General features: G+C 43.5%; 1 protein-coding gene across 1 annotated transcript in view; it reads left to right on the forward strand.

Annotated features, from left to right (window-relative positions):
* Positions 1-4,385: 4,385 nt before the first annotated feature.
* Positions 4,386-13,626, forward strand: part of sema3h (sema domain, immunoglobulin domain (Ig), short basic domain, secreted, (semaphorin) 3H) — a 64,923-nt gene continuing 55,682 nt past the window's right edge. The window contains exon 1 of the mRNA XM_061680141.1: positions 4,386-4,912. Coding sequence (XP_061536125.1) covers positions 4,813-4,912 — 100 coding nt within the window. The 5' untranslated portion in view covers positions 4,386-4,812. The remainder of the gene's footprint in view (positions 4,913-13,626) is intronic.

Below are 13,626 nucleotides of genomic sequence, written 5' to 3' on the forward strand. Positions count from 1 at the left end.
AAGCCATCAGAACCACATCATCTGCAAAAAGCAGCAACCTGATAATGATGTCACCAAACCGGACCCCCTCAACACCCCGGCTGCGCCTTGAAATTCTGTCCATAAAAGTAATGAACAGAATCCGTGACAAAGGGCAGCCTTGGCGGATTCCAACTCTCACTGGAAACAAATCCAATTTACTGCGGGCATTGCGAACCAAACTCTGACACCAGTCATACAGGGACTGAAGAGCCCATATCAGGGAGTTCGGTACCCCATACTCCCGGTGCGACCCCAACACGGCTCCCCGAGTGATACGGTCGAACGCCTTCTCCAAGTCCACAAAACACATGTAGACTGGTAGGGCGAACTCCCATGCACCCTCAAGGACCTTGCTGAGGGTGTAGAGCTTGTCCACTGTTCCACAGCCAGGACGAAAACCACACTGCTCCTCCTGAATCTGAGATTCGACTTCCTGAGGGACCCTCCTCTCCAGGACCCCTGAATAGACCAGGCAAGCTGAGGAGTCTAATACTCCTATAGTTGGAGCACACGCTCCAGTAGAGTTGTGCATTGTTTGACTTTGAGTGATTCTGGTCCAGATTCCAGTTCCTCATTTCGATTCCGGCTCTTTTAAGAGGCTGGTTCAAAAATGTTTGGATGGTTTAAATAAGGAGTGTCCGAATTATGAACATCCATTTTCTTAGCAGCCCGCAACATAGACTAAAATGAACTCAGGGTTCTCTATAACCAGTATAAATATCAAACCTACGACGTAAAACGCAATGTGTGTGTAACTAACCCAAAAATAAATTGATCAAGGCGATCATTTATGCCGCCTATTGCCCTCACAATCTCCTTTTGTGACTCCAGCACAGCAAGGATGAGGACACGACCAGTTGGGCCGGCAGCAGCAGCCAGTTGTTGGAGTGTAATTGTGTTGGAGATGCTGGGGATGCTGGAGGAAATGCCAGGAACGGGGGATGAATCATTTGAATTTAATTTGAACATGTACATCGGTAGCAAATGATTCAAATCTGTTCAAATGTCGTATTTTCTTTAGGAGAAGAGGGCTAAATTATGTAATTTTAACACATTTTAATCATGTGCAACCGATATACATGTTCAAATTAAGTAAATTCAAACAAATCTTTTTTTCAGTGAGGGTCGCTGGAGGAATCCTCCGTGTCTGTGACACTAGAGACACAGGGGACGGTGGACGAATCCCGCGAACATGTAGCACGTTGTCTGGGACTGCGTGTCCTCTCCTGTGTATTAAAATAATTAATTGAGTAATCAAACAGGAGTCAAAAAGTTTTGATATCCTCTTTGATATGCTGATGTGCTTCTATTTGAATTCAAAAGATCTATTATAAATACCATACATACAACATTTACGCATTAACCTTTCTCTCATAGGGCTGAGGTTAGGTTACTGTATGAACACATTTGTTGTGAGTTATAAAAATACATGGTATTTACCTTGGAGTCCGCCACATGTGAGAGTAGTGTCACCTATGATTGCAGCGATTCTCTCCTCGAACGGGGTGAGCCCCTCCGCGCTGGTTGTTTCCTCTGATTTGGCCACACAAAGACAGTGGGCAGCTGGCTTCAGCTTCACATCCACCTTAATGTCTGTGCTCTTCTTTTTTAGTTCAGTGTGTGTGCGCTGTTCTGACTCAACAGCATTGACAACCCCACACGCGCTGTCCCATTCACTCCTCTTTCACTTGTTGTTAATGCCGGAGGACAGCGTGCCAAAAGAGGATTTTCTTGCGCACCTCCACACCATTTAGCAACTTCACATTCAGAAAAAATATTTTTGTTCATTACCTTGCTCGTTTTCCTTTTTTTCTGATCACGCAGCGATCGGGATCTCAGGTGCAGGGTTCATTTGAATATGATTTGCATATTTAAATGTGGCGGCACGGTGGACGACTGGTTAGAGAGTCTGCCTCACAGTTCTGCGGTCCAGGGTTCAATCCCCAGCCCCGGATTCATGCGTACGCACAAATTCATACATCTGGATATTTTTGTGCGTTCGACGTTTTCAGGATTTGAGCGTACACCATGTTTCAATAGGAAATCCATGCAAGTCTTTGTACATGAAGCCCCAGGTCCCCAACTGGCAACCATTATCCCTGTACCGTGATTGTGTGTGGTGGGGCATAGTGCATTAAAATTGGAGAAACTGGTGAGGGTGAGGCGAGATGGTCACAGGGCAATACTAACCCGCAACCGTTACCTCATTTTGTATATTTGGTGATTGTTTTAATCATTCAAATTTGGCAGGCTTCTCTGTGGTGTGTAAAATTTACAAGACATTTACTTTCGAGGCATATTTTTTCCCGAAAGATTTAATTGAACTCCAAATGATACCACTTTTGAGGCCTTTGACTTTGGAGGTACCTCTGTCAACATATTGTGGACTGTCTCTGGTAGTATCAGTCAAAACTGTTACATTATGTACTATGTTTGTAAAGGTAAAATGTTTGATACAGCTCTTACAATGATGGCATAAAATTGTCCACAACTATTTGTGTAATAACATCTGATGCAAATACATGACTGTTTAATGTTGCTTTAGCAAGCTACTCCTTCAGTGATATGACCAACTAAAACCTGTCATGTTAATAATAATGTTAATGATTAAAACAGAAGTGTCTTTTTCATCACGCTGCACATGTTCATGTAAAGCAGGTTGGCCTTGGATGACTTAAACACCAATTTATAAAATATGTAATCACAGAGTTTAACTATCTGCAAGGTGATATCTTGCCAAAACAAGGCTTAGTTAAACTACAGCAACATTTTGGAACCGGAAATCCATGGAGAGAGCATATACTTGTTAATTTGTACTCAACCTAAATTAATTATTTATTTCAGTGAGTTGAATAAATTGTCCCTGCTAGCCTGTGACTGAACTCGAGAAATTGCACACACTGCTGCTGCACCCCAGTGAGCTGTTATGTACTTTATTGGAAAAAACAACTGCAAAAGCAGACACAGGCTTTAATGATTGCATTTGGGTTAGCAGGAAATATCAGACATAATGAGACAAACTTTGGCTCAATGAGAAATGGTTTGCTTTAAAATGAATATATGAAGAATCTGTCCTATCATCCTACAGTGGAGCCTGTAAAGAGAAATGCCCATCGGGGTTTCCAATTTCGAATTTGACCTACCATTTTAGGGAACGAATACGATTCACGCACTGTGGCGTTCCAACCACAATTACTGATGACGTCACGCAACATGGCAGCATATCTTGTGAAACCTCAGCTCAGAAAGTATTCTAAAAGCCTCCCAAAAGGGGTGTTATGAGAAGAAAAACGAAACAAAAAAAGTTATAGCAGACTATAGACCAGAGGTTGGCAACTAGTGGCCTGTGGGCCATAATTGGCCTGCCACCAAGTATATCTGGCCCACCAGCTGACGTTGGTCAAGGCCCGATTATGATAACGATAATTTTCCACTATATCACATGTGTAGTATGTGGAGGACAATTTCTGAAACTCTCTGTAAAAAATAAATTGCGGCTGGATTTGTTGTCACTACAAATGTATATGCAATAATATGAGTCTATATTTGGCTTCCCGTCTATAGGGACAGTCTTCAAATTACACATCCCAGGAGTGAGAATAACAGCCTGTAGCAATTTCATTTATCTTCAATTCATACATTTATTTAATAGATTAAGTTTTTTTTGTACATGATATATTAGTATAAATGAGGATTAAAAAAAGTTTTTGTTTTTAGTAGAAACGCAGGGTTTGACTGATGAAAATGTAATTTTGGCCCAGAGTTGAATTGTCAGGAAAAGATTTGGCCCAAGGGCTACCTTAGTTGTCGAACCCTGCTATGGACGATTTATTGTTTTATAGTGGTTAAGATCTTTTCACACTTGTATGGCAAGTAAGAATGTTGTATTGGACCTTTTGGGAGTTTCTTAATTTCAGGTTAGACTTTAATGACCCACAATTAAATGTTACGGTCATAATCACATCTGTGTTCATCTATGTGACACCAACTACTGGATTACTGTTAGGACCTAATATGTGGGGGATTTTGACTTTTTTGTTGTGATGCACATCACTTTTACAAATGAATGAATGACGGAACATTGTCATTTAATAGGTTGTATTAGTTTTTTTTAACAGTTTAATACTGAGAAAGTTGGTACTTAGAAAATAATCTGTGAGGAAGGAAGAGTGAAAAGCAAAATTGAGATGCAGCAGTGGTGGGTGGGAGCATTTGTCTATGTGGGTGTGGTGAGTGTGTGTGTGTGTGTGTGTATGGGTGTGTGTGTGTGTGTGTGTGTGTGTGTGTGTGTGTGTGTGTGAGAGAGAGCGAGAGCGGGAGAGAGAGAGAGAGAGTCACATGCAGAGAGGAGCAAGGAAGAGAGAGCAGAAGAGAGCTGTCAAGCTGCGAGGAGGCAGTGGAGAGACATCGTTTTTTTCTCTTCTTCCCTGGAATACATTCTCACCACATAGCTGACACCCACAGACACACGCGCACAACTCAAAGATAGAAGCCCACAGATGGTGCTGCTACACTCTTATATGTGGCGCTAAATTATTTTCATGACTTGGACTCTCGCCCTGCACACTGGGACTATTTAAACCAGCATCTTCGTGACTTGGACTCATATTTCAATTGGATTTATTTATATATATTAATACTGTATATATATTTATTTTTTAACAGTGCACCACTTTGATGCTGCGGCGAGTGCACCTGAACACACTGCCACTAACACTAAGAGAGTTTGGGCACTTGTAAATTGCTTGAATTGGTCTGATCTGGTGTGACTTAGTGGGTGTGAGGAGGAAGATGAGTGGACCGGCAACAGCGGTGCTTCTTATCCACCTCGGAGCCACCTTAACAGGGGCCTGGAAAGCATCTCAGCCACGACTGCAGTTCACACACTCTGGTAAGAAGAAGCACACATCTTTATGATCCCTTTAGATCTCACACATCAGTCACTCCATCACTTCAGACGCACAAACACTACTTCCTACATTACCTTCCTGCTCTTATTTATTCTCACGTTGGACATATCTTCACGCAATAGTCTTTTTAGAGTGTCAAAGCTTTGTTTGTAAAGATTGCCTTCTCCTTTGAATATGACCATTTTTGACTTACACATTCAGTGTTTTAAAAATACTTCATTCATTCTGTGGTAGAAATCAAATAGAGACAATTAATTTGTTATGGTCTCTGATGGTGTAGTGGTACACTCTCCTGACTTTGGTGCAGGCAGCGTGGATTCAGTTCCCAGTCAGTGACGATGTGAATGTGAGTGCGAATGGTTGTCCGTGTCTATATGTGGCCTGCAACTGACTGGCGACCAGTTCAGGGTGTAGTCCACCTTTCGCCTGAAGTCAGCTGGGATAGGCTCCAGCGTCCCGTGACCCTAACCAGGATAAGCGGTGTTGAAAATGGATGGCTGGGTGGGTAGTCTTATTTAATCAAAACTTAAAAGAAAAAAGAAGAACAGAAGGTGAAGAACTTTGTTTCTTGAGGTGAATTTAATTTTTGCAAAGTCTACTGAGAGTCATACGACATTTGTAACAAAATCTGATATGCAACAATCAAACTTTTCCGACTGAGGACCATGGTCTCAGATTTGGAGGTGCTGATTCTCATCCCAGCCGCTTCACACTGGGCTGCAAACTGCTCCAGTGCGAGTTGGAGATCACGGCTTGATGAAGCCAACATAACCACATCATCTGCAAAAAGCAGAGATGCAATACTGAGGCCACCAAACCAGACCCCCACCAGACTTCTCGAGTCGAGGTCAGCAGCGCCCCATCCCCACTATACACAGTGTTGATGGTGCACACTGCTGTGCCATCGTGAGACGCCAGATGCTGGACCAGAATTTCCTCGAAGCCGTCCGGAAGTCTTTCTCCTTGGCCTCACCGAACACCTCCCATACCTGAGTTTTTGCTTCAGCGACCACCAAAGCTGCATTCCACTTGGCCATCCGGTACCCATCAGCTGCCTCAGGAGTCCCACAGGCCAAAAAGGCCCGATAGTACTCCTTCCTCAGCTTGACGGCATCCCTCACCGTTGGTGTCTCAGCAATGGAGGCGCGGAACATGGTCCACTCGGACTCGATGTCACCCGCCTCCCCCGGAACATGAGCAAAGTTCTGTCGGAGGTGGGAGTTGAAACTCCTTCTGAAAGGTTATTCTGCCAGACGTTTCCAGCAGACCCTCACAATAGGTTTGGGCCTGCCACGTCGGACCGGCATCTTCCCCCGCCATCGGAGCCAACTCACCTCGAGGTGGTGATCAGTTGACAGCTCCGCTCCTCTCTTCACCCGAGTGTCCAAGACATGAGGCCGCAAGTCCGATGACACGACCACAAAGTCGATCATCGAACTGCGACCTAGGGGGTTCTGGTGCCAAGTGCACGTGTGGACACCCTTATGCTTGAACATGGTGTTCGTTATGGACAATCCGTGATTAGCGCAGAACGATGGAGTCCCCAGCTGGAGCGCTCTCCAGCACCCCCTCCAAGGAGTCCAAAAAGGGTGGGTACTCTGAACTACTGTTTGGTGCATAGGCACAAACAACAGTCATGACCCGTCCCCCCCACCCGAAGGCGGAGGGAGGCTACCCTCTCGTCCACCGGGATAAATCCCAACGTACCGGCGCCGAGCCAGGGGGCAATAAATATATCCACACCTGCTCTGCTCGTCTCACCGTGGGCAAATCCAGAGTGGAAGAGAGTCCAACCCCTCTCAAGAGGACTGGTACCAGAACCCAGGCTGTGTGTGGAGGCGAGTCCAACTATACCTAGTCGGAACTTCTCGACCTCACACACCAGCTCGGGCTCCTTCCCTGCCAGAGAGGTGACATTCCACGTCCCTAGAGCAAGTTTCTGTAGCCGGGGATCGGATCGCCAAGGTCACTGCCTTCGGCCACCGCCCAGCTCACATTGTACCCGACCACTATGCCCCCTTCCACAGGTGGTGAGCCCATGGGAAGGGGGACCCACGTTACCCTTTCGGGCTGTGCCCGGCAGGGCCCCATTGGTAATTTCATGGCCAAATTTGACCTCTGCTGTATAATCGTATAACGCATGAAGAGGTTGCTGCAAACACGAAAGCAGACATTGTTTCTGTTTTTGTTATTGTTTTAAGTATCATTCACTTGTGTTAGTGTGTGGCACACTGCACAATGACTCATCATGCGGGTGTACCTCAAGAACATAATCCCGATCAGCGGTCTGAATAGCTGAATTTTCATGAAGTATTACGTGTGCACTGTCACTGCACACGCTTCTGCAACCTTGTGGGAGCAGCAATTGTTTAGGTTGGGCCTCATGTGAGACAAGAATCAAGTGAGACGTTTCTGACACTGATGATTTCATCTTGGCCCAAAGATGGTTGATTACAATGTTAGAGATTATGCCCAAAATGTTGGTCAAATTCCAAATTGTACGACCTTAGAGGCACTTGACTTGAAGAATTTCGCTGTACTTAACGTTTTGTGTACATTTCCAGTGCAGCTATGCATGTTTGGAAGATGACACTCTGCACATGAACACTTACTGGTAGCGCATACGCAGGTGTGGTGACGGTCATGTTCTTGGAAAATAGTCCAGTTTTTATGATTTAGAGCTAAATTCTCATGAGAACACATTGTTTTGCACTTTGACAGTGATTACCAAAAACTCCAAGAAAGTGTCAGTTAAGCAGTCAACCTAGAGATGAAGATGATGCTTGAGTTCTTCCAGGAGGGAATTAAGCTTGAATGGCATCTCTACATGTGTACATGTAGGCACTTCAGCCGAAGAGGGATTGCATGGAGTTTATGTGTGCACACAAGTAGTACCTGTGTGCAACTTGTGTGGCCACGGTAGTCTTTATTCTCCGTATTACTTTGACCAACTGGTATACTATATGTGTTTGTTTATATATCTGGAGAAATCAGCATGCTCATCTTTGCAAAGAATACAAGCATGGAATGGATGTTGTGTTGTGATTGTATTGGAATCAATGACTGTGTGTGTGCGTGGGTGGGTGTGGGTGTGGCTGTGTTCTGCAACTCTCTGTGGGAGTTGGATGTTGTGGTAATTTCTCTTCCCATCACCATTTTTTCACTGATATTCTTCCTCCAATAGATAGAATAGATGTTTTAGTGTGGAATTGCTATAATTACAAGTAGCTCTAGGATCCCGATATACATTTGGATTTGTGTTGCTAAAACAATTGGAAATCCTAAAAACCTCCTCACCTCATGAATATAGGCTCCTGAAAGTTGAGACGGAACACACTCTCATAGTCAGTTAATGAACTACTAATTATAGGGAAATATATATTTTTTATGCATTTCCTATGGCAACGCATTTTAAAAGGGGATTTTCTCCAAATATAAAAAGACCCTGTCACAGCTGAGTGAACCACTATGCTAGCAGTGACAAAGGTAACTTTTTAAAGTAGTTTAAACAATACAAAAAATATACTTCGTTCGCAAAAGAAAAGCTAAACAGTGGACAGAAACAGTACTGCAGGTAACTAGCGTGCAGTTTATTGATAACCTCTCCTCATATTGAATGTACAAAACATAAAAATACCTGGATCTTACAGGTTCTTGTTGAGGAATATAACAAAGTCAGTCCAGATGCTGAAATCCTGTGTGGATTGATATGATAGTCTGTTGCAATTGAGGGATGAGAGAATCCATCCATTATCTATCATCCATACATTTTCTTCAGTGCTTGTCTTTATTAGGTTAGCGGTAGTGCCTAGCCCATTTGTATTTGGGCGAGAGGCAGGTTACAATCTGGACTGGTCACCAGTCAAATGCAGGGCAGGGATTAAAGAGTCTCCTGCTAAAATTTCGGAGCTTCTGTTTTGATGTTATTGCCGTGTTTAGCACAGTAATACTCCCCAAAACCTGCGGATAACAATAAGGCTGCTGTGGCTGACCTGCTGATGAGCTGGTTCTTTAGTCAGCAAACCTTTTGAGACTGATTTAACAGCCCCCTTCCTCCTCCTTAATATTAATGCTCGATTGACAAAATTCTGCACAACTGACAAGACAATCAACAGATTAGTCACTTTTGTGCCCATTCCAAGTAATTGTTCTCACAAGCATGTCATTTAGAAGGCGGACTTCACTTAATCTAATTTGGTTCTAGTTGGGTTCTGTGGTCATTTAATGCACAAGAGAAATAGAAGATTAGGGTTAGTTGTGGGTAAAGTTAAAAAAAGAACGATCATCTTCAGTATTGTTTTTTGAAATCAGAAATTAAATGATATATGTCATTTTAGTACTAAACAAATGATGCAACTTAAAATGAAACGGTGTGTTTTTAGTGAGCGAGTCATGGAGGCATATTGTCTAGCTCTGTGGCTCCAGAGCTACATGTGGCTCTTTCATCCCTCTGCTGCGGCTCCCAGTAGCTCTGGAAAAGAAATCACGATTGATAAATTTTATCTTAGTTTGTTCATTTTTAAAATATAATTATAAATTTGAAGATTATGGCGGACCGTCAAAAATAAAAAACGATTAATTTGATTAAAGTATGTGTCATAACCACCGATGTGCGACACCCTCCTTCCTCCCCCCCCTTTTCCTCCCACATCCCAAAAACATTCATTAATTGGAGACTCTAAATTGCCTGTAGGTGTGAATGTGAGTGCATATGGTTGTTTGTTTATGTGTGCCCTGTGATTGGCTGGGAACCTGTTCAAGGTGTACCCCGCCTCCTGCCCGATGATAGCTGGGATAGGCTCCTGCACGCCCGCGACCCTTGTGAGGATAAGCGGCTCAGAATATGGATGGATGGATGGACATATACATCGACCCTGACGTACTGTAAGTGCTGAATCTTACGTTGATGTCGCAGCCGTATTGGACATGGCACAGTCTGTGATGATGCCTCATTCATTTGCTGCTTGGAGTTTTATCAAGTGTTTTACACTCAAAGTTACAACTCGTGATTTAAGACTGAACCATTACTTTTTATTGTATTTGGCCATTCTAACGCCATTTTACAAATATCCAGTCATTTGTAGATTTTGTGGCTAATACGATGAGGATTCATTTAAGCATTTTGGGTTCCATTTCATCTGTGGCGGGGTGCAAATGCTGGCAGATTCTGATTTTTGTACAAATTCAAGGCTCATTGCGTGTTTGCCATTTTTGTGACGGTGTGTCCTTAGAGATGTACTTGGTGGAGTGATCATTTGCAGAAAGTCGGTCTAAATTTTGCCTGCTCAGACCACATATAACTGCCAGCTGGTTATCACCAGCTCATTCTGTATTTAGCAAGTGTACCCACTCTTATTGTCTGTTGCCACACCGGCCGAAAGTAGTGAGAAATCCTCCACTCACGCACGGATCACTGTGATTATACATCGTCCTCTTCCACACAGAGATGTCTCCGTCCAGATGTAATTGTGCCTCATTTAAGGGAATGACAGGAGCCGCTTTGTTTGGCCGTGAATGAAGTGAAGTTGACTGTAAATACACCCACAGTTGCGGAGCCTACCCACTGTTAACTCCACCGAGCTGCGCTGGTCTACGAAATTGCCAACACCTATCTAATCCGCCCCGCCGCACAGTTGTCACGAAAATAGGGCCCTTTGTATTGTATTTGAAAGTAAGTTTCAATGCAGCGTCTTTTTCACAGAATTGCAAATGTGAAAAAGAAAAAGAAAAATCATCTTCATTTCAGATGTCAAAAGGGTTTTGTGGCTCTGATGATTTATTTTCTGTATGAAACAGGTTCAAACGGGTTCTTTAAGTATTTAAGTTGAGGCTAGACCCCTGGTCTAGCCAGGACATTGTTTGGATAGAAATCATTAGCCTTTGGCTGGATCGCTGGTTTTGCCCCAATGTTTGGGTGGGAGAAACTTAAGTCCACACATAACCTCCACAAAATTCCACATTATAACCCAAATGTCCCACTTTCTCTAAAGCTGACCAAGACCACCATGTGGATGCATTTGACTATAACATACAGAATGTGGCATCTTTCAGCAACGCAATCAATTACAGCACAGAATATAAAACCGGAATCCCAGCAAAGAAAACAAGCCACCAACCAACAATACAATATGTACTGTACTACATATACTACAATATATAACTAACAATCCTTAAAATATGTAGCAACAAGTGACAAATTGTTCCGTTCAAAATACTCACATTTCAGGGCTTTTTGTTTGCTTTTAGGAGACTCATCCTGATTGGTAAAGTATAGCCAGGCTTGAAATTCAATATTTTCCTGAATACATCACATGAGCATGCACATACATGCAGACACAGAGCAAACAGACTGCATACAAACAATGTGTGTTACCGTGCCTCATCACATTAATGAGAGGCTCCTAAATGCACTCACACAAACACGCATGCTTAATAGGAATTCCGTGCGGACCTACAAATGCCCAGGCACATAGCAAAACCATTGCATGAGAATATGAGAATGTTGGATAACACTCCTGAGGAGATTAATCAGACAGTATTATGACTTGACTCATGATGATTGAATTTGTATTTCACTTGAATTTGCATTTGTCCATCCATCCATTTTCCGTACCGCTTATCCTCACTAGGGCCGTGCTGGAGTCTATCCCAGCTGACAAGAGGCGGGTACACCCAGAACTGGCAGCTAGCCAATCCCAGGGCACATATAAACAAACAACAATTTGCACCTACGGCCAATTTAGAGTCTTCAAACAACCTGCCATGTTTTTGGGATGTGGGAGGAAACCAGAGTACCATGGAGAAGACCCATGCAGGCAAGGGAAGAACATGCAAACTCCACACAGGCGAGGCCGGATTTGAACCCGGGTTCTCAGAACTGTGAGGGAGATGTGCTAACCAGTCATCCACCATGCTGCCTTACTTGCATTTGTTTTTGATACAATTGTTATGTATAGATCACTCTGTGGGGAAATCAGCAAAGATGTTGGCTTTGACCTGCGACCTTCTGACTGCTTCTCACGTGGGCACAAATTCCATTGATGCTTTCTGGACAAAAGCCCAAACTGCATTCTAAATGTAAATGAGTGACTGTGTGCCATTAATGTTCAAATTGCTTGATGGGTGAGGTTCGTCCCAGTTTTGTTCACAAATTCTTTGTAGGAAAAAAAAAAAAATATATATATATATATATATATATATTACAAAGATAGATGATAGATTTATGGCAGACGCACACACACACACACACATATATATATATATATATATATATATATATATATATATATATATATATATACAGTACATATATCAGAATTAGAATCATCTTTTATTTCGCCAAGTATGTCAAAAACACAGAAGGAATTTGTCTCCGGTAGTTGGAGCTGCTCTAGTATGACAAGAGACACTCAATTGACTGAGAATACTTTTGAGACATAAAAACATTGAGAAAAACAGTCACTGAGCAATAAAAGGTTGCTAGTAATCTGGTAATGCCGATACATTTTTATAAAAAACATTTTTTGACAATTGTGCAAATGGTGCAGATGCTACTCAGGCACATGAGTGGCCAGTATTGGTAAACAACAGATATGCAAATAGTGCAGTGTGGCGAGACTACTACAGTGAGTGCACGAGTAATGTATAATTGGCTCGACAGAAATGTGACAACAAACTCAAGACAAAAAAAAATTGGCAGCATGTTCCAATGGAATTGTAAGTTAACTGTTTAAGAAGTTAATGGCAAGAGGGAAGAAGCTGTTGGAATGTCTGCTAGTTTTAGTTTGCATTGTTCGGTAGCGCCTACCTGAGGGAAGGAGCTGGAAGAGCTGGTGACCAGGACGTGGAGGGTCCAAGAGGATTTTGCATTCTCTTGTCTTAGTTCTGGCAGCATGCAAGTCCTCAGGGGTGGGAAGGGGCAATCTTTGCAGCAGTTTGATTGTCTGTTGCAGTCGGAATTTGTCCTTTTTTGTAGCAGCACCAAACCAGACTGTGATGGAAGAACACAGGACTGATTCAATGACCGCTGTGTAGAACTGCCTCAGCAGCTCCTGTGGCAGGCCGTGCTTTCTCAGAAGCCGCAGGAAGTACATCCTCTGCTGCGTCTTTTTGAGGATGGAGTTGATGTTGAACTCCCACTTCAGGTCCTGAGAGACTGTAATTCCCAGGAACTTGAAGATCTCGACGGTTGACACAAGGCAGTTGGAGAGCATAAGGGGAAGCTGTGATGAAGGATGCCTCCTGAAGTTCACAATCATCTCTACAGTCTTGAGCGTGTTCAGCTCCAGGTTGTGTCGGCCGTGGTGTCATCTGCAAACTTCAGGAGTTTGACAGCCAGGTGCGTTGAGGTGCAGTCGTTTGTGTAGAGAGAGAAGAGCAGCGGAGAGAGGACACAACCTTGGGGCGCCCCGGTGCTTTTGGTGCATGTAGATGAGGTGATGTCCCCCAGCCTCACCTGCTGTGTCCTGCCTGTCAGGAAGCTGTAAATCCACTGGAAGATGGCAGGCGGGACGCTGAGCTGGAAAAGCTTGGAGCAGAGAAGTTCAGGAATGATGGTGTTGAATGCAGAGCTGAAGTCCACGAACAAGATCCTCGCGTTGGACCGCATGCCGTCGAGATGTTCTCGGATGAAGTGCTGTCCCATGTTGAATGCATCATCCGCGGACCTGGTTGCTCTGTAGGCAAACTGCAGGGG

This window comes from Phycodurus eques, chromosome 1, assembly GCF_024500275.1.
Source record: "Phycodurus eques isolate BA_2022a chromosome 1, UOR_Pequ_1.1, whole genome shotgun sequence".
NCBI lineage: Eukaryota > Metazoa > Chordata > Actinopteri > Syngnathiformes > Syngnathidae > Phycodurus > Phycodurus eques.